This window comes from Podarcis pityusensis, assembly GCF_964106645.2.
Source record: "Podarcis pityusensis genome assembly, chromosome: 2".
NCBI classification, from domain to species: domain Eukaryota; kingdom Metazoa; phylum Chordata; class Lepidosauria; order Squamata; family Lacertidae; genus Podarcis; species Podarcis pityusensis.
The window spans coordinates 50,656,287-50,678,993 of NC_138029.1; the positions used below are offsets into that span (position 1 = coordinate 50,656,287).

The 22,707-nt window shown below is 41.7% G+C and overlaps 1 protein-coding gene across 6 annotated transcripts in view; it reads right to left on the reverse strand.

Moving 5' to 3' along the window:
• Positions 1-6,339: 6,339 nt before the first annotated feature.
• The window catches only part of HTR4 (5-hydroxytryptamine receptor 4), a 165,546-nt gene continuing 149,178 nt past the window's right edge, over positions 6,340-22,707 (reverse strand). For 5 of the 6 annotated variants that reach the window (XM_080995279.1, XM_080995280.1, XM_080995281.1 and 2 more), the window contains one exon: positions 7,702-11,078. In XM_080995279.1, coding sequence (XP_080851405.1) covers positions 10,991-11,078 — 88 coding nt within the window. In that variant the 3' untranslated portion in view covers positions 7,702-10,990. Of the gene's footprint in view, positions 6,483-7,701; positions 11,079-22,707 lie in introns of those variants that run through there. The other variant, XM_080995283.1, reaches the window with a different exon arrangement.

Consider the following 22,707-nt stretch of genomic DNA (forward strand, 5'->3'; position numbering starts at 1 on the left):
AATCAAGAGTTCCATCAATTCGAATGAGACGAGAGAGTGAATCAATTAGAGTGAATCAATTCTATTAGTTCCTAACTGTTGAGGATCTTTAAGCTGCATATATTCTGCTACAAATCTACTGGCAGATTAAATCACTCAGTTTGCAAGATTTGTGCACCTGCATCCCTCAGCACACATGAAACAGCTTTGCACATTTCTGATGGAATTTGTTGAGTCACTCCTAAAGCCAGCCGATTTCCTGTACTGTACAGGCCTGTTGGGCTGACATTGTGTTGAGGAATAAAGAACTAGATCAACCTATATTTACAAGTTCAGTGGAAATCAACTCTTAAAGCCAAAATATGTTCCAGACACTGTGAGGCTATACAACAGCAATTAGTTTTCCAGACCCACTGGGTGTTGATGAGACAACATGCAAAGGACATGGTGAGGATGGGTCTATTCAGATAATCATTTGGTACATATGGTGTGCAACTGCTTGATGGTTTATCAATTCTGGGTTGAGGGCTAAAATTAACTTAGAATTCAGAGTCTTAACATTTCTGCCAAAGAGGGTAGATTCTGGGGATGTGGTAGCTCTCACGTCTGGCTTTGATAGGCTGAACTGACTACAAGCTGACAAAAATTAAGGGTTAGAAATCTACACTCTTAACCACTGATTGCAGTGGATGGACACACTGTCTGACCATACTGAGAGAGACTAAAAATATGCTTACCTGAATACTTGGTACACATTTACAGTTATATTTAGACTGATGTCTCTCCAATCTTCACAGGAATTTCATGTTTATCTGCACAGCAATAAATAGATACAGATTTATTAGGTAAAGTACTTCTACCTGGAAAGAGCCTTTTTATCTCTTCAAATGCAATGCTTCCCAGGTCTACCAGATTATGCCTATTGACATACCTATTGACACACTTAAGAACTCAAAAAGGTTACATTTTAAGAAGCCATGTTGATTCTCAGGTTCCTCAGCTCACTGGTAGTTAGAAAGACAAAGGCCAGAGTTGAGAGTGGAGTGATGTGAGCTAGAAGCTGGAAGCAGCTGGCTGGGAAGGCAGAGAGACAAAGTGATGCTTGATTTCTGTTTGAATTCAAGGCTGCAACTATGGGAGAAGCAAGACCCTATCGGGGTGTTGTTGCTGTGATGCCCTCACTTGTAGGCTCAGATGGTATATATGTGTAAATAGAATAATAGAATTGCATAGTTGAAAGGGACCGTGAGGGTCCCCTATTTCTAGTTCAACCCCCTGCAATGAAGGAATCATGACTGACATTAAGAATTGTGTGCTTTACCAACTGAGCTGTCTACAAAGATACCACATTCTCTGGTGTACCTCATTCCAAAGGAAACGCAAACCCTGGAAAAGTGCCTGGGATCCCAGCAATTTTGCACCATTCGGGAGAGTGGGACTGGCATGCAACAGTATTAATGTGTAAGTATTTTTATGTATACCACAATGCATATAACACTATCTTTTTATGCGCTGGTTAACTTTTGGAAACCTGGACTGTGCACGTGTATGCTATGTTTATAATAGTATACCTATAATAATACATACAATATGTGAAGATTGTATTTTTAGTGGAACTGGCAAAAACACACACAAAAACCCGCATTTCTGAGATCAAGGATGTGAGATATAAATTAGAAAACATCTGCAAATAAGTTTGATATCAAGCTTTGATGATGTCCATCCCTATTTTGGGAGTATAGCTTCTAAATATAACCCCCAATAGCTGAAGAAGATCATATATAAGCATTAGAGGTAACTAACTTGAACAGTTCCGAGGGTTATCTGCCTGCATAATCTATTCCCTTTCAAATTGTGAATGGAATTCAAGCCTCAGTAAACTAAGAAGGCAGTCTGCTTGATTTACCCTTTAATCTTCTGTTTGTTTAAAACTCTTCATAAATATGTCGCGAGAGAGCAGAATCCTGCATTCCAACTACAACAGGGATATCTGCAAAACATTCCTAACATGATTGAAAGTTTTATCATTACAGATCTCTCCCTGGTACATAACTTTATTAAAACTAATGGATCTCCAAGAATAAACATAAAGGGTTTCATATTTTTGTTCAGTTGCATAAGAAGTCTCAAAAGTAGCCAGAAACTCATCTTGGTATCCAGACAAAATAAATTATTAAAAAATCCAGCTGTCAGTGCACTGCCCTGTTCCGCCCCTAGATGTAGCTGCATTACAAAACTTAAATCACTTACCTGCATTGGCTTTTCAGTTTTAAAATATATAAAACTGAACAAAAATAATAGAATACTAAAGTTAGCTACAGGATCACTTTTTTTTCCTGGAGCAGTACTAGAAAAACACTTTATTTTTATTTTGTTAAAGATGCTTGCCTATAATGCTGTAATCCTGACCAATTTGCTCAGAAGTAAGTCCTATTGAATTCAGTGGACCTTATTGCTAGGTAAATAGGGTTAGGACTAATACCTTTAGTAAGAATGTAGCATGTACATACATATATGTCCAGGTTCTTTCAAATGCTTACTAGTAGGTTTGGGGCCGTTTTTTGTGTGTGTGTGCCTGAAAAATGATTGTTGGAACCTATACACTGTATTTATTTGCTGGGTGCATTAATGGGAGTAACTCCTGTGAATTCATGTAAAAACCCTAACTGCCAAGCATTCACGGAGTGAAAATAAGTAGGCAAGGAAGCCCGTGCTGAAGTATTAAATTTGATTTTGCTTTGGTTCTCTGTCACACTCATGGCTCTCAGAGCTTAGGTGGAGAGAGATTATATTTTCAGTTTCATGCTTTGCAGCTGAAAGCTTGGTTAGTAAACATACTTTGGTGTCTTGTATTATACTTCCTGAACAGTGTGCTGTAGTTATTGCATCAAATCTGTTATCTACCAAATAATGTTCATGGGTAAGCGCAGCAGAACCATGTCACTGGTAGGAGATGTGTCATCAGAGAGCTGAGTGGGCAGGTAAGATAAATCCTGCATTTGGGGAAAAGTACAACCTAAAATTCCCCATCTCTCCAGAAACCGTTATTAGGAAAATCACAGCAAGGCTGGCAGAGCTGTGGTGTTATCAGCCAGTCTTTTCCACCACTGATTGATTGTGAAACCTCTAACTCTAAACTCTCAAATGCGGGGTGACTGAAAGGCAGACAGCAAGGATGTATGAACTGGCCTCAGGGGTGCATCTTTCCAGTCTGTTTGCCTTCCAATGGTCCATTTAGCTGTAGCAGGAACACCCACAGCAGATTATGACATTACAGAGGGAGAGGGAATTGGCCTGGGAGAAGAGTGTGTGCCATTAGGCATCCCTCCCATTCATGTGCTCCCAGCTCAGTTTCCTTCCAACTTCACATGGCAGGCCCAGTGTTCAAAGGGGTGGTCCCAGCTCCATGGAACCAAGGAGGGTGGGTAGAAGGACCAAAAAAACCCTTTCCTTTGCAATGTCCTCCTCCCACACTGCAAAAGATTTTCAGTACATTCAGTAATTGACATCTTGTCTCCATTCAATGCCACCCAAAATCTACTACCCATCACAGTACATCGGATGGTAGTGTTGGCTGTGTTATATAAATGGACTTTCTCAGCGGAGGGGGAACTTTTTCTAGATCCTTATCTCCCCAGCCCTGGAGGACCAAATCTGACAGATCTGCTGTGCTTTGAAACCCCTTGGACTTCAAAGCGCTGGGCTGTTTGAAAGCCCTTTTGCAAACAGCCCTATACTGCTCTTTGAATGTCCCCAAGCTGGTTCTCATGGTTCAAAGAGAAGCATGGGGCTGTTTGATGCTGCAGGGCAGGTGACCAGTATTAAGAGTCTCAGGGCCAAAGTTCCTTAAAGTTCCACCTGACTCCTTATGCTTCATTTTTATCACTTAGAGCTCAACCATGCCTAGAAAGCACGGGGCAAATGAAAAACCTCTCGGACCAATGATTTCTATGCATGGGATAAGCAGAAGTGTGATATCTGCTGATGGGACACTTCCGGTGGTCACCTGTCATATGGCTGGCCTTCACTGGGGGCTGAGCCTTTGGTATGGCAGGCCCTGTTCTATGGAAATACCTACCAGTAGAGGTTCAGCAGGAATATTCCCTGACTTCCTTTAGACATCTTCTGAAAACTGCCTTATTTAGACAGGCCCTCACAATACAAATTTAAAAATCAGATAGCAAGTGATGAGAATGACTCCTATCTAAGCCCCCAGAAAACTGCTACTAGTTAAGAGCAGACAGTACAGTCGTACCTTGTTTTGTGGCCGGGATCCTTTCTGGAGCCCAGGACGCAGGGCAAAGCGCCACGTCTGCACACGTGTGCGGAGCGGTTTGCGCTTCTGCGCATGCACGAGCAGCAAACCCGGAAGTAACCCGTTCCAGTACTTCCAGGTTTGCTGCGGACGTTCACCGGAATGGACACTAGACGAGGTGGACGGTTGCGGAGGTATTACTGTACTGGGCTAGAAAAACAAATATCTGGTGCAATGCAGCTTCCTAGATTCCTGACTCTGTACGCATAATATTGTTAGGCTCATGCTACTGGAAGTGAGGGATAACAAACTAAGAACATGAAGATTTGAAATACAGCAGACTTCAAAGGTGATCTGAGAAGACTCTTAACCCAGCATCCACATAATTGTTCTAACACGCTCAGTTGCCCTGTGGACATGTTGGGCCTTTCCATTGTTTGCACTGTACCTTTTGAGGTCTTTGTTCTGTGCTGGTGCCATCCCTTCTTTCATTCTGTAGCAAGATTGGAGCCACAACTTCCTGGGTCACAGAGGCCAGACATGAAACTTGTTTACTATGTGCCTGGAAAGCAAACTGAACAAAAATGAAAGTTGCATTATTTGGTCTCAGAGGCAGTGCCAGGTTTTAGGAGGCCCTTGATTAAATACCTGGGGGGGGGCACTACCACTTTGGCACTTCTGGTAGACCCCCCCCCCCCCAATAACTTTTACTTTTAGTGGATGCTGCTACAGCTGTTCTTTTCCTGGTTGTTACTGCCCATCTTCTAATGGCCATCATCATCCCATTTCTCTTTCCTTTCTTACCTTTTGAGGAGGGTTGTGGGGTTGATCTTCACCCAAATGCCGGTGCCACCACCTGCCATCTCACCACTCCCATCACTACTGTGGGTAGTGGGTGGCTGGTCTGCTAGCTGGAGCAGGTGAGCAGCAAGGGAAGGTGCCTGCCAGCAGCAAGTATGCAGAAGCCCATCACTATTTTAAATATTTTCTGAAAATGAGAGGAAGTGAGCGCAGCTACTAAAATGGCAACTTTAGGGATGTGGGACGAAGGAAGACACTCAAATAGCAAGAGGTCTACCTGCTATATGCTCCACAGTCCTCCTAGGTACTACCTTTGGGACTGTGGAGCCAAAGTGGATGTACTTACTGCCCGTCTCATCATACTCACAGTAAGTTTTTACCATTAAATAAAAAGTGTGGTTGGGTGGATATTTGGCACTTCCTAGTATGCCACAGCTTGTGTCCGTGTGTCCTTCACAGCTGCCACCTGTCTGGCAGTTGCCTGAGCCTGGAGCTACATGTGCGAGACTCAGATCTATGCCCCTAATGGGGCTAACATGACCAGTATTCCGCCTTCAGGCTGGTCAGTCTTCCTGTAATTCTTCTGGCTTGCAGCGGAGAAACTAAAAATAGTCCTTTTCAGGATTAAGAAGACAAATGTGTGATCTTCCTAAACTCTGCCTGGAAATTATCAGTTGAGGAAGGGAACAGTCAATGAGCTAAAGACTCATCTAAATATTAAGCGAAGTTGACAGATCAAAACACTTTCACAGATTCCTACAGAATGACTATTTACAAGCACTAGAAGATTCTGTAGCCATCTTTGGCTTTCTGCTATCTCTATTGTAGTTATGTTCAACAAATGCCATGCATCTGCTAAATTTTTCCAACGCCTGACTGCTGTCACAGTTCTGTTTTATGGATTGTGCTTGCAGCATTAAAAAATATGCTTATTGTGTCTAGTACATAAAAAAAAAAGTGCTATCCCTTGATCACTTCAGCCAACACCTTTACAGTTAAGCAGTTCCGTTTGGGGTGAGGGAGGACACATCAAAAGCTTTTGCCTGATCAGACTTTTTATCAATAGCCTTGGGCTCATTCATGCATTATAACTAGAGTCTACTCTGCAGTAAGCAAGAGGTAATTCAAGGAAATAAATAATAGTAAGCACCAGACGTAATGTTTCATTCTACATTAACTACAAGAACCTCTCTGGCAATCCTGTTTCTCAGGGTCCACAGTATTCCAAACTTAAGTGACATTTTGTCCTAGCTCTACAGAAACTTACATATTGGTTTTGTGTATGTATCTGTCTCCTTTGCTGGATCATGTATTTGTATGATCTTCTAGCATACAAACTGTAACTGGAGAAATGCAAAAAACCATGACTAGACTTACCACCCGTGAGGACACCACCCTTATGAAGAAGAGCCAAAAAGGTTGGTACTTTCAGTTTAGAAAAAGACAACTAAAAGGAAGAAAACAATCATCAATAGTGATGGGAAGTGGATAGACTGAATGGGTTTTCTCTTAAGACTACACATTTTAGCTCTCTCAATGAAATTAATTGGCAAGGAGCTCCAGGTTGATAAAAGCTCTTCGTACATTGCTTAATTAACTCATGCAATGTATTACCACAGGATGGTTCTAGCTTTGATAGCTTACAAAAAACAACCCCCACACAAGTTCATGCTAAATGATCAACCATTAATATTGAGAGAGAAATGGAACCCTTCTATTTCAACAAAGTATAAGGTTGAATACCAGATCCTAAAGACAAGCTAACCATCACCACCACGATCTAAGGCACAAACAGTAGGGGGTTGGTTAGGCAGCAACACCTCCAATTGTGGAGTAAGTGCAAGCATTTGCAGAGAACCTTTAAAATCAACATCCCCACACATTGGGACTTCATATGGTTGACATTGCTGGAACTGTGTTCTATATGCATGACTTCTGACAATTGTACAGTGTGCCAGGTTTTAGGTATATGATTCCCCTTCAAAAGGAATAACTTTGAAAGCATGCATTATATTACTCATCTTTTCCTTCCTAAATACTAGTTCAAATAAAGATTCTGCTTTATGGCACACCATTAGACTGACTGCCTGGTGCACAAAAACTGTGGCAGTCACTTAGCTGAACCTCTCACATAAGCCAGGCAATCTCTATCAGCTTGTACCCCTGGCATTTGAGAAGCACATATCCATTTATTGCTTTGCATCTTCTAGACAGGGCTGATCAACTTCTAATTGAAGTGTCTGACCTCTCCTCTGCACTCCTGTTCAGATCTTCTGCTTTATATGCATCAGTCTTCTGTCTGTGAAATGCATTTATTAGATTTCCTTTTACCATGATTTAGAAATGAACAGAGCTTACTGAGAATGGTGCAGTCAGTGCTTCTGTACAGTATCTTAACAGGTGCCTGTTATTTCTATGAAATGAAGAGTTAGGGTGTTTGTCACAGATCACACATAGGAACATAAAATCTAGGAGGCATTGTTACAAACTCCTGCAAAAATCAGTGCTGGCATTTCAGTTTATCACCACAGCATCCAACGTATTTGTTTTTTCAATGGGATTCATTGTTTTTCAGTTTATGCCCTATAGACAATTGACCATGAGAAGAAACAGATCACCCTGAACAGTTGCTATAGCTGGGAAGAGTTTTGAAGAATGACCAACACTTGTCAATAAAACACTGTTTTATTCAACAGGAAATCATGTCCTTCAAATATATCAGATAAAGGAGTCTGCACTTGTTCACAATAATATAATTCAGCCAAGCTTACATATGAGGTCTCAGTGGAACAAATCCCAGACCCACCCAATGTTTAGTGAAATCTGGCTTTCAGATTATTGGACACAGTATACACTTTAAAAAACCATACAGGTAGTTTTCATCCAGCCAGTACTTTTTTTCCTTAAAAAATGTTTAGGGGTACTCTCATTTTCCTACTCATATTGAAATACTGCCCCTCAATGAGGCCAAACTCAGATTCACAAAATATTTAGGGGTATGCGTACCTCCAGAAAAAAGCACGGCATGCAGCCATGTAAGAGCTGCATTATCCCCAAGCAGGGCTGCTTGGGTAGGTCTTTCTCCTGGAATCTATACCTGCTCCTGGAATGGTGCTCATTCCATGAGAAAGATGCAATCAAGTATCGCCTCTTCACATGGTTTGGTCATTTCAACGTTACCCCACTCACATAGGAGCTTCTTGTGAATAAGTGGCTCCCATGTGGTTGGGAGGAGGAAGAAGATTTCAATGAAAGGTGAGGATGACTGGATTTCCTGATGAAAGCAATCTGCTGGCTGTCATCTGACACAGACAGGGTGCAGGACTGCAGGATAAACGATAACTTCCAGAATTGCCCATAGAGGTGGAGGGGCAGGCAAAGTATGATGCGTAATGTGGTGGTAGTGGCAGCTTCCCCTCAAAAACAAAGCATGGGCTGGCCTTGTGGGTGGTGGAGAGGAAGGTTAAAATGTAAATTTGGCAGCTGATATGTCATTGTTCCAGGTTCTCTAGTTTCTGCGGAGCAGGACAAGTATGAAAGAAGTGAATCACTTAGTCTCAACACAGGGCCACACGGGTGGCCCATTTTAGCTCCTCTGGCTTTACAACACTGGTGAGATCGTGCAGTCTAGTTTTCTCCGGGGTTCATAAAGCTCATGCCCCTGCTCACTTCCCTTTGGGTATGGCAGCACACAACAGCAAACATGCAAAATATCCAAAGGATTTCTTCCCACCCCCAGCTGGGTTACGCTAATCTGTGAAGCTAGTTGCACAGGCTAGTTAGCGCCTACCCAGCAGAATGAAGTACGCTTTGCACATGTGTACAGCAGAGACTGGGCACACTAAAATAGCACTCTAAATCCCCATAGTTTGGGGCCAGCTGCACAAGCAACAAGAGTTTGCAGAGCAACACCAGGGTAAAAAGCCATAGACTCATCCTCTCAACAAGAGTAGACCAATGAAATGTCCTTTGAATTGCATTTGTTTTGTTATAAAATCTGTCTTTTCCTTCTTCTTTTAAAACAGTGAATAGCTGTCACATGGCAACAGAAAAATAAAACTGTTTTTTAAATAAAAAAACAAAACACTAATGAAAATGTTTTAGCTCCTAAACTCAGAAGACGTCCATGGGAAAATAAAAATCCCCTTAAAATAATAATAAATAATGTTTTTCTCCTATACACTTAAAAAAAAAATCTGTACATAATTACACAATGTAACAAAATACCTGTTGTCCAGAGCAAGGTTGTCATCTTTAGGTTAGATCTTCAGTGAAGGAGAATACAGATCCATGCTTGGATCTGCACATTTCTCATGATGTGAAAATCAAACTCCCAGAGTCCTTCCGTCTACAGCAAAGCTGATAAACATAACATGCAAAGAAAAGCGGAGCTACCACTAATAAGGAAGGCAGTAACATCTGCATGCAGGAAACTGCTGACATAAGCATGGCTGACATCCTTTTGAGGGACAGGGAAAATATCTGAAGTTCCAATAAAGCATTAGAAAAGAAAAAACCCCTGCAAAGGTGCTAGGGGTCTCAAACCAGGACCTCCAGCAGGCTCCAACATCTTAGTACCAAGGCAGCATCTCTACTGAAGGAGTTGTGGGTACCACATAAACAGCATTACAGGTCCCACCAGCTGACACAGCACTCAGGCAGCTGTCCCAGCCTAGGGAGCCAATGAATCTTTGCCTAGCTCAATAGAGCCTTAGTCCTGGGACTTCCTCATCATTCTGAACAACCTGTCTCCTACCAAGATGGCCATTCCAGAAGGCATATTTACTTGTTCCACCCTTCCCACGTAAGCAGCAGCTATTGGCACTGCAACTGCCTCTAGTGCCTTCTTCCCTGTCTTACATCATGTACCTGGATTCCCACCTGGGTGCCTGCCTATTCCCTAACTGAGGGCTCTGCTCCTGTTACTGCCTGGGGTCATCAGCAAATACTGATAAACCCTAAGACACACAAGTAGCTACTGGTCCATCACACACAGTCCCTGAGCCACAGAGCCAGCTTTTGGCAAAATGGGGCAAGTAAATGAGTCAATCAGTTTTCCAAACACATTCTTCAGCTATAAAGGGTGGTCGAATGTACACGCATGTCAAGATGGCACTTAGTGAACTATTACAGGTGAGTTATTCCTTTCTTAAGGGTTCTGCCTCCTGGCCCATTCTTCCTTCGTAGCAGCACTGCCCAAAGTTTATCCACATGAAGATCTCATTGACAACGTGCGAGGGGGAAGATGGAGACATCTTAGTGATAGAATCTGTGACTGTTCATCATAGATCAGTTTGGTGGGAGCTGCAGGACTTCATACCGCAATCAGTTCCATATCCCTAGGCCACAACGTAGTTCTCTTTGGGCTATTCGTGCTCCTCAACATATTTTGGCCAGGAGACATACTAGGGTGGGGGAACATGCATAGCGTGACTGCCACTTTTCTTCTTGCACAGCTGGGGGAGTACATTTCTTGAGTAAAAGCTCACAATTAAAAACAGCTGAGAAAAATAGTATCAGTTCCTTGTTTCTTTTTGGTTAAGCAAAAGTGTGGTTTGATATTAGCACTTCAAGTCAAATTCTGGGAGAAGATTCATATTGTTGCCACATAGCAATACAAAAGAGAGACAGAGATGGAGAGATGTGTACGGACACATCTGTTGAAGCAAATGCAAGAACCATCAAGCATGTTGCTTACTGTTTGTGCATCACATGCAAAGCACTATGACTTTTCCAGGCATCACTCTGCAGCAACAAAAAAAGGACCTCCTTCCTCCTCTCTACAGACTGCCTAATCCTCCTGGTTGGTAAGCACATCCTTGCTGTTGCTGCTGATGTCAAATCAGTACAGGAGAGCACTATGGCAATGCAGACAACATTGATCTGGCAATAGGTTCCTGGTGCACCATCATCTTGCAACTGTCCTGCATGGCAGATCACATTCTGGGACCTTAGTCAGAAGCAGGACTCTTGGGATTCTGGGTCATTATGGATCGGAAGCTTGTCATGTTCCTGGGGCTGCCCATTGTACAAGACTGTATACCTACAGAAAAGGAGGGAGGGAGGGAAAGACCACATTAGAACAAGTGCAAGGAATGCCAGGGGCGGGGAGAGCCTTTCTGAAATGCCTAAGCAGGGTGTCTCTTAACAAGTTACATTTTTTGGGGGGGGGGGGGAGCCATGACTGGTTAAAAGGATATAAGAGTGCTTTAAATGTATCATGTGGATGTGACCTAAGAACATGTGCACTAAACTACTTGGCTGTGGAGAATGCTTTAATTTGAAATGTAGTGACTAAAAGGAAAGCCAACTATTTCTAGATATCCTGCATCATTTGGATACACAATTATCAGACGCAGTTAGCTGTACAGATTAGCAAAAATCTTTATCCTATTTAGTACAAACACAAATTTCGACTCTCTCCTATATAGACAACTTGGATCAGACCCATAAGGGAACCCACCTTAATAATATTGTCCTTGCAACCCGGTCAGTTCCAAAATCTAGTAGCAGCACCTTTTACAGGCCAACTCTGCTTGGTATGCCACATTTTGGGGGGCTGATACAAGCTCTCTGGTGCACTGCCCAGTCTGGCTGGGGCAGTACTGAAATATGATGGCCATTTGTTGTGCAAAGAGGCTCAAATTAAGCCCAGAATCCTACAACTGCCCCAACACATCATCACACACTGATTTTCTGTTGGGAAGGAGGTAGCCATCAGGCTTAATTTAGACACCTCTTTCTGCTATCAGTACACAAACCAAGATGGAAGCAGTGCAATGTTGATCCTCTATTTTTGGGTGGTTGGAAAGAAAAGCATCCAAACAGGACAGGTCACACAGCTACATCACTTATGAGTTAAACAAGAGAGGGAGGGAATGGCTTAAAGGCATATGGGTACTTTCTGCTAACCTGTAGGTAAAAACTTAACTAAGGATACTTCAAGTTTTAACTAGATAGTCTCCTACCCCACTTCTGAATTCGAACTGGGGCCCTGGGGAAACTTATGGAACAGAAGGTGCAAGGTATAATTTAAAAAAGAAATCTAGAAAAAAGTTGGTGTCAAGTATTATGGCTCGATAATCTTCTTGGCTCACATTTTCTTGAGGTACAAATATACAACTGTAGAAATCAGTTCCACCTGGCTGCTGCAATTTTAAATAACATCCACTGTTTTTCACACTTCCCATCTCGCTAAACCCTCTTTCCCTTGGTTATATGAAAAAGAGAAAGTAAATAATCCCCAATTCTAATGATTCAGGCTTACAGTTAGCAATTGCTTAGGAGCCCAGACTAGGCTATTTTAGTAGATGTGTTGCCTTGAAATAAGCCTTCCACCATCTGTTCAGCTCTATAATTACAAATGCAAACAACATAATTCACAATTGCATCATAAGAACACAAAGCAGAGAGATTAGGATGACTATGTTTGTTATTGCATGCTGTGAAGCATCTGTTTCTCTATCATTTTAGGGCACAGGTGGGAAGCAAGCCCTGTTGAGAATAGCCTCTGTTTTTTATGACCAGTCAGTAGATCACACTGGAAGGTTTATAGGTAGAAGTAGTTGCTGGAAGCAGCTGATTTGACACAATCATTAGTTGGTGAACATCAGGCACTTTAAGACTTGTACAGTACATCCAGGAACATGGCTCATCTGCTCCTTCAGAGGGAGTCTAACCCCATCCAAGGGAATCACCCACTAACAGCACCTCAGTCTTATCGGGATAAAGATTCAGTTTATTGGCTCTCATCCAGTTCATTACCGATGCCAAACATTGGCCTAGCACAGGCATAGGCAAACTCAGTCCTCCAGGTGTTTTGGGACTACAACTCCCACCATCCCTAGCTAACAGAACCAGTGGTAAGGGATGATGGGAATTGTAGTCTCAAAAAACACCCAGAGGGCTGAGTTTGCCTATGCCTGGCCTAGCATATCCAGTGCCACACCTGCAGGTGTAAAGGAGAAACAGAGCCACATATCCTTAACATACTGCTGACAATTATTTTTATGCTGATGCTGCTTTTCTTACCAAATAACTTGAAGTGACTCACATTAAAACAAAATTAAAAACAATAGAAGCCTAAAAACACAGCAATACAATTAGAAGGGTAAAAAAATGCACAACAAAGCCCTGTAGTGGCTTCATGTAGATGTTGAACAGCACTGAGCCCTGTGGCAACCCCACATTGAAAGCAGCATGGAGCCGAACAACCCCAAGTACCCTCTGGAGACAGCCATCCAAGCAGGAAGAATCATAAAAGGGAACTACCCATATGCTTTGTGTGCAGAAGATCTCAGGTTCAATCATGCTTTAATCTTTTAAAAACTGAATTCCAGGATGTTTTAACCTAATCTCAACCCTCCGCTGCCAAGTTATCTGAGAGCTCTCTTTTTACATGTAGTCCCAAGTTCTATGATGTACAAGGTTTTGGAGAAGAGAAAGACACATTTATTATGAAAAGAAAATGTACGCTTTGACTTCCTCTGCTCTGTTATGAGAAAGCAAACCTTTATTAAATATATTTCCTCATCTTCTTCCGCTGCTGAAAGTTTACTGAACCTTTTAGTAAACCTTTAGCAGAAAAAAAGGAAGCAGAAGAACAGACATAATTAATATTAAGTCTTACTTTGCTGTGACAGAGTAGAGGAAATGAAAATGTACTGCTTTTAATAAATCTCTCTCTCTCCCCTCCTCCTTTTGAACCAGAGCAGCCTGAGACTAGTGTTTTTTGCACAGTGTACTGTGGAATGTGTGGACCTGCTGAAGTATGTGACTCATAGGAGACTAAGAACAACTTTCAAAAATTGTCAGAAATAATTTAGCCACATGGGCTTTAAAAACTGGACAAAAGAGAAGCGTGAAGAATCATTTTGCAAGACCTTCCTCTCACAGTTTCTTCTCTAGCTCAGTCTTAGGCATAAGGCCTCTTCACCCCAAAAATTAAAAAGCTGTGTGCATGCACATGAAAGCAAATCTCTGTATGCATGACCACAGTTGACCTCAGACTTGAGATTGAAACCCAGGATTCAGACATAATGATGCATTATTGGTAATAGGATGTTGAGAAAGAAGACTAGAAGGAAGGAGTACTCAGATCCATGGGACAAAGAGTCAGGTAATTTTTTAAAAACAAAGTACAATCTATTTTTTAGATTTAAAAATAAAGCCAGGAGCCAATAATTACAGGGAAAGTTAGCTAAATTCAGCTTTTTTTAAAGTCTTGCTCACAATTCTAAGACGTAGTACCAAGATAGAATTTTAGGAAGCAGTAACTTTAGCATCACAAACAGGACACAGTCAAAACTGTGATGGTTCAAAGGGCTATTTTGCGTGATCTTTTATTCATCTACTTTTTCCCCATTACCTAATGCAGTCATTAAATCTGCTTTTCCGAGGGTCAGAGATTACTTAGTAGTTTATCTTGCCTTACTTTATCCCAGAAACGGAAATAGCTATGGAATTACGGCTGTTACTCTACAGTCTTGAGACATTTCAGCAATCGACAATAGAAATAGTTCTTTCCGGAGTTGCTTTATTTTAAAAATGAGACAATCTTCCCATAGCTCTAAATTGCTGCAGCATAACAAAACCCCATAAGCATTAGAATACACTTCTGTCAATTCCACATACTTTGTGTCATCACAGATAGTTTGATGCAGTATTAGTTATAGCATGAAGCTGATTTCAAATACAGAAGTTTTTATGAGAATTTCTCAGAGCTCACAACCTCCTGTTGAGCATGAATCATCACAGAAAGCTCTCTTTGGGAAATAGCAACACGATCAAGCTCTGACGACTACCACTTCTGGTTTCTGTTATTTCTTGTGCTCACTTAACTCCATCAAAGCAATAAGATGGAGGACATTCTGTGAGTCTGCAGTCCCTTAATGGTGCACAACCCACCCACGTCTCTACAGAGTTCAGTGGGGGGGGGGGGGAAGTTTCCACTGATCACCAGTAATTACTAGTTTGTGGTTCTGGTGCTGAGTCACCCAACAGCACATTTCCCCTTGTGCTCAAGGCAACTCCAGGCTGTTATATAGCAGCAGGCTGTGAACAGGAACTAGTCCAAAAGTAGTCAACATAGTGCCCTCCAGTTGTTGTTCAGCTATAACTCCCATTCTCCCTGATCATGGGCCAAGCTGGGTGGAGCAGATGGGAAATGGAGCCCAACAACAACTGGAAGAGCACTATGCTGGCTATCCCTGATCTAATTCTTTAGAACCTCTTGACGATGTGCTTCAATTGATACCAGTGTCTTTCCCAGAAAGGGCTGGCCCTGCCATGAGGTAATGTGAGGCAACTGCCTCAGGTGGCAGGATCCATGGGGGGCAGCAGATGTGGGCTCCAAGGAATGCATCGCCTGCTTCTGTTGCTGCCACAACAGCTGTAGCACACTCCTTGGCGGCTGAATCTGCCACTTCCTCGTTGCCCCCCACCCCTGGCGGCTCTACAGTGGCCTCTTGGTGAATAGGAGGTGCTGCTATTTTCTTCCCACCCTTCTTCCTGATGTAGGTTTTCGCCCACCCCTTCTTCCCTGGCAGAGGGGGATGCCATTTTGTGGTTTGCCTCAGGTGTCAAAATGTATTGGGCCAGTCCTGTCCCCAGAGATTAGATTCAGAGTCATTCACAAGCACCCAACTGGCACCGTCCTAGTTATGTTCCTGTGAGGAACAGCTGTGTTTTTCAAGAATACATTCAGAACTCTTTTTACTCCAACAGACAAACAGGTTGGATCTCACCTCTTTGGGTGTGGGAGGATGAGGCCATAAGTACAAAGTGAAGATACTGACTTGCTCAGAAAAATAAATGTTCAAAACTCATATGCTTATGTGAACCAAATAATCAAGCCCACCCTAACATTTGGAGTCTTAGGCTGGAACTAGGCATTTCAAATGACACAAGGTGTCTGCTGAAAAGGGCACAGTGAAGCGTCCAGATGCTTCAGGAGGCTATGAAGAGAGGGCGGATAGCCAGCTCTTTCAGAATGTGTTAAAAACCAGCTCTTTGCATATTTGCTGACAAGCGGGAAGAAAAGAAAAACTGCTTTCGTAGTGGCTTACCCACTCAAAAGTGGCTTACCCACTCAAAAAGTGGGTGGGTGGGAAAGAACACACGTTTATATTCCTGGGGAAAATAGCCATTTTGATTGTTTTGCTTGCTGAGTGAAAGTATACCATCACCTGATGGGATTTAAAAGTGCCACAGTCTTTGTTCCTCAGGAAAATATCCTCAAGAGAAAATCTGTCTCAGTAGCTCACATTTCATTTGTAGGTTTTTATCAATGTTGGTGATTCCAGCATTAGATTTGAACTTGCTCATTGTGGTCAATCTAACTTTCCATCTTGGCCAACAGCACTCAGCCTCCTGATCTTCCATAAATTTACAGAGTCTTTCTAGCTTATTTCCCAGTTTTATATATTATTATTTTATTTCCTAATTTATTCTAAGAAATGGAACATTAAAGATAACACTGACAAGTAATTTTTCGAACACGTGTATCTAGCAGGACTTGACAACCCCTCCTCCACACACCAGCTTCCTCAAAATAAGGACAATGAGAGATATTCTGTTTCTTTCTTGGGGGGGGGGGGTAGGAGAGAAATTTATCTGAATTTTTCTGGGCCTAGTTGCCCCTTAACATATTGTGGCCTGCCAGGAAGTGTGGCCAGCAAAAAGAGAGCCCTGTACACAGAGTGGAACCTTTTTAAATTAAGACAAAAAAAAAAAGTGTGGTGGAGGTGAAGGAAATCACTTTGCCACATTATAAGGCTAAGCAAGATAGCTGACAGCTCCCTCTCAGACATTTCAGAGATATCCTCCCACCCCGCCAAACTCGTCACCCCCTGAATAATCTTCTAGGATCCAAAGAATGGACTAAAAATATAGTCTAGTAAGATCAACAGGAGAATTGAGTTAAGTCAGAAAAATCCTTGGAGACGGGGAAATACAGGAGAGAAGAGAAAGAGAAATTCATGGCCAACTCTCCTTTTAGGCTAGTAATGGGTTTTTCCTCCTTGGGAGGCAACTGCCCTGAATGGAATATGAATCCCACTTGTCTAGTTTGGATGCTGCTCATGTCTAAGCATAAAAACCACAGACCCTAGTACTTGTGTGTCTGCTGAGGGACATGGCTTTGAAAGCTCATTTAAGTTGCTTAGTAGAGGTCAGGAACTTGCTGCTCTCACTGCATCCATCACAGTAATCATTATTTGAGCCGGGCAGTTTAAGCATGAAGGGAAAAGAGATTTCTCTGCACCCCCACCTGCTCTCTCACATAGAGATGAAGCAGGGGGCTTCCACTCTGTCTTTTGCACTTCCTTAAAGCTACATTTTTGTGGAGTGGTTCTGGCACTCCAGCACTGCCTTCTGCATCTTCAAGAAGGCTACTGAGCTGCAGCGTATGCTGTTTGTGCACAGCTCCTATTCTTTCCAGTGCAGTGTGGAAAACTGTTACCCTGATTCTCCCCCTCTGCAATCCTTTTAATGGCACCTACCAAGATACAATGTCTATGGCAGCTGTCTGACTCCAATGCCCCTTCCCTGTGGAAATCAACATTCTCAGGTTAGGAGGCAACTGAACACATACACCTGCAGAAAGAGTGCTACCCTTACTCTTTTTTAAAAGTTGGACATTCTGGTCTGCGAAAAGATGGAAGAGCCACAGAGAAAACACAGATGGTCCACGACTGGGTGCACATTGTGGATGTCCTGCAAAATGTGGGTGGACCAAGCATGGCTGTTGTGGAGTGAAAGCCTTGAGTGGAAAGCATTTCATCCAAGGCTATGAAATTATGATTTTTTAAATGGCACAATGTTAAGGATTCTGTCTCCAACAGTTTGTCTATAAAGAGAATCCATTGTAATAAGTTTTGTTATTGTTACTTTTTTTAACAGTGCAGAAAGTTCAGGAGTACTGAAGCAACCTCCTTGCCCCGCAAAGAAACTCAGTTCAAAACTTTGTTGCCTGATCATTTTAAATACAGCCCTAGGTCCTAACCCTAGACAGCTTTCCTGCCCTTATCGTTTTGTATCTACATGAGGTTTTAATGCCAAACCAACACCTACCCCTTCTCTCAGAAGCTGCGTTGTGTTTTGTTGCTGACAACTTTGTTCATCACATACTGATTGTTCACAGTCATTCCATAATATCACACCGCCAACCATTGTCACAGGCCTCGCTGCCAGAAGTGAAATAAAATACAGATTCATAACAAGCCTAATTAGGAGAGTAATAATAGGTTTTGTGCAGCCTTCTACTGCCTTAGAAATTACACCCTTTCCCAGGAGGAGGAATTTACCGCTACCCACATATGTAATGTGGAATAATCTCACAATATGTTAAGCTAAGCTAAAGCAAGCTGGTTTAATTCTGTAAATACTACATGTTATCAAAGAATGCAACCAGGGTAAATAAACAACCTCAACAATAAGAAGTATTATAAAACTGTCATAACTAAGCTTTTCATTTCCTGAAAATTAAAACTTGTTTTGTAAAGTGTTTCCTGGATCTTTCTGCTACTGGTAATCACAAAGAACAAGGGTTTTTGCTATACCAGATCACTGCTACAGCACTCTGCCTTAAAAACTGGGCAATTATATAAGCAAGCAAGACTCGATGGCAATATCCTGTGTCTGACCATGGAGGTTAGGAGCAGCTGAAAACCTAACCAGAAGCAGGCCGCATGTCAACATTTTCTTATAGGTCTAACTTGCAACATCTCTGACATGGTTCATGCCAATATTGATGTATGTTGCTTGGGTGAGAGTAGCTGAGTTAGCGTAGGGTTGCGAGCAAGTGTGATGGCAAATTATTATTCTTTTCCATGCACCTATTGAAATATTTGGAGGGCTGTTGTTATTTTCAACACACAGTTTCCTGGTAGACATCCAAATCAGCACATAGCCAGAAATTACAGGTGTCTGACCCTTAAGTGCCCTCAGAGTCCAACAAGCAGATGGTAATAACATAGCAAACCTAGATCTAAGCTACAGTGTTCCTCAAGCTCATGGGTGCATCGAGTTGTTCAGTACTACGGTTGTCAAAACAAACAGAAGCTGAAGGTGAGCTGAACCCTTTAATTAAGAAATGCTACTTCAACAACCTCCTGTAATCGAAGCAGATGAGACTGTGTTTATTACATCAATACAAATTGATGTGCAAATAAATGGTGCAAATAAAAACTCAGTGACCCATTCCAAGACAGCCAGTGGTGGTATTATTATTATTATTATTATTATTATTATTATTATTATTTACTAAGCTTTTGGGCAATGGCTTTGAGCAACTTAGACTTTAACCTAAGGGCTATATTGTTAATACATATAAGCATTTTAAACTAAAATAAGTCTCCCCTCCAATGAACAGAATAAGGAGCAGCCAGATACCCAGCTAATCTTTTTAAAACCCAGTTGCCATGGTTGCATTCACAATCAAGATGCTCACACATTCCAAAAGTGCCTGTCTTTGAGACTGATATAATGCTGGGTGAATTTTTAAAAAAGTACTAGAGGATAGGTTTGTATAGCATCCTTTCACGCAGAAGATGTATTAAACATTTATTCCAAGCTACGCTTGGATAGCTACCAAATGAATCATATACTTTGCAAATCTGGTAGCATCTGAAGGGTTTCCTGAGAATGAGGAATCCCAATACAGACTTGGACCTGATATAAGATGGGACTTCCATTATGGACCATTCTGCAATTTGCTGAGCTGCAATTACAACAACCTATGAAACAAAAAGTTTGTTTGATGGAAAACTGCTACACAATAGCTTAGACAATTTCTTTAAGTCACGCAACTCAGTTTATGGTCAAGTAATGTTGTAACTTTTAGTAAGCTTTCTATAAGATAGAAGGGATAGGATCTAGCAAATGAGCAGAGGGAGGAGTTTTTTTTAGGGGATGAGGCACCTTGATCCAACCTGCCACTTGCTTTATTTCACGTAGTGACGGCATTTTGAGCATGGCTCTGAAGATAATAACTAATTATTATTATTATTATTTCTACCCAACCCATCTGTCTGGGTTTCCTCAGCCACTCTGGGCGGCTTCCAGCAAAATATTAAAACACAATAATTTGTCAAATATGAAAAGCTTCCCTAAACAGGGCTGCCTTCAGATGTCTTCTAAAAGTCAGGTAGCTGTTTATTTCTTTGACATCTGGTGGGAGGGCATTCAACAGGGCGGGCACTACTGTGGTTTTAACCATCAGTATATTTCAAATGGGAGACAGCTATTATTCAGGCACTCTAGTCCCAAGCAACATTCTGAATTGTGCCCCAAAACAAACTGGCATCCAGCATGGGTTCTTGAAGATCTGGCAAACTATGGTCTGTGATGCCTCAGCCAGTTGCATTTTGCACCAGTTGTAGTTTCTGGATAATTTTCAAAGTTCGTTCCACACCAAATACATCGCAGTAGTCTAGTGAGATGTTCCCAGGGCATGGATTCCTGTAGCCTTGATTTTCTCCTTTTTTTCTTTTTAGTAATAAGAACTTCACTTGGGAAGATAAGAACAGCCAGGTCTGATGAAATCGTAAGTCACAGCTAATGTAGCCCCCATAATAGCCCCCATAAACTCTAATGTGTAATTTTAGGAGTTGATAACACAGACTTCCATTTAAAAACCAGGAAATTTAAAATGAACCATACAACCATTTCAAGTTTTCAAAGATGTATGTGTAAAAAAGCATACCCCAAACTACAAGAATAACATTGTGTCAAAATAGCTGCTCGTTTTAATTTTTGAGAGAAGCTCTCAGGTGATAAACAGGAAACTACCGTACATTTCCTGAAATCACAGAGGAACAAATCCAATGTAGTGCTAAGGTGATTGTTCTGTGAGTGCAAGGATTTCTGCATGCATGGCTGAATGATCTCTCCTCCCTCCACAAGGTGTTCTGGAGGTTCTCCTGACCCCCCAAGCCAATCTGAGGGGGGCAGGCATGCATGGGGGTGAGGATGGGGGGGGGGGAAAGCCCCACTGCACTACTGGAATTCCTTACATGCACATCTGCTAGTGGAACTAGTTAGCTGAATCCAGCCTCAACAGTTTCCTTTAATAATAATAAAAACACCTTGCACTCATAAGTTTACCATTTCAGAGATTCCTTTCTACTTTCTGCCTCTTCAAGGATCATAGACAAGTTTTCAAATCTTCTCCACTGCCCCAAATCTAAGAACTTTGAAGATGAAATACAGAATCTTAGATTCAATTGGTTTCATTTTTACAGCACAGTAAGCTATTGTGGGACAAACACATTCCAACTGCTTTTAGGAGCATTCGCACAGGGAAAGGTTTCAGAAAGTGCCTATAGAAGACATGTCACTTAATTTGCTGTGGGGCTCTTTTGTTTGAGAGACTAGAATTCTAAGTAATTTAAAGGAACACGTTCATTGTGCTTGTTGAGAATACTAGATAGAGCCACCCACCTATAGAAGCAAAGATTTTTCTCTTAATTTTTGAAGGGCAGCAATGAGTCCTCTTTTACTGGGCCATGTTTATATTAGTCCTGTCTTTTACTTGTATAGCTTTGTTTTTGGGTTTCTTACTTGGTTGTTTTTAATTGCTTTTGATGTAAGTTGCTTTGGGAGAGACAAGTGACTAACAAATATAATATAATGGAATGGAATAAATAAATAAATATGCAGAGAAAGATCATGTAGGAGGTACAATTTGTACCACTTGAAGTGTGATTATAACATACATTTCTTCTGAACAGCAAAACATATTTTCAGGGTGGGGATGTGGAGAATGGGATGCTTAGTCTAAATCTTATGTCGTGTTTATAACCTTTTGAAAATAAGAAATAAATGGGAATGTGGCCTATGCTGAAATGAAGCCTTTTTGGACATGCCAGTTTCTTCGTGTGATGATTTTTCCATCCTCCCAGATAATGAATAATTCCATCCCTGACACCCCCTTGTTGCTTCACTGCATTGTACATTCATCTAAATACTTCACTAAAACTAATCTTTGCTGATCTTTTCAAAGTCTCAACATAAGATTTATTGGAATATGTCAGGACTCAGCATGTGCTGGAATAAATGTGACCTTTAAACTAATATTTGGGTTTCTTCCCATCATGGCAGCAATCCTAGTTTTGATATTTTTCACCTTTTCCTTTAGTTATAAAGCATTTTCCACCAGGCATGAGAATCAAACTCAGATTGCAAGTCCCTCAGTTGGCAGTTGAAAAGCTCAGTTTGGAAATGGAAGGAATAAAGAATCTCCTAAATGAATCTCCTGTGTTAGGGATCCATGTGAGACATAGAGATCTCACCATTTTGTTGCATAATAGGAAGAAAAAGCCATTAATAAAGCACTGTGAGATACTGCAGCTATTACTTGAATTTGATTTTCATGGGCAAAGAAAAGTCTAAAGGAAAGGACAGGTGATGCACACTTATTTATTTATATGTGTAGCTCTGCTTCCCCACATTTAGGGGCCCTCAGAACAGCAGAGTTCATTTCGTTCTCAGGCACTACTAGCATCACACAGTTGGGTGTTAACCTCTTGTGACATTTGACAAATGCCCCACAGTGGACCTGTTTATTTCTTAATGCTGCCTACCTAATAAACCAGGCATAGGCAAACTCTGGCCCTCCAGATGTTTGGGGCTACAATTCCCATCATCCCTAGCTAACAGGACCAGTGGTCAGG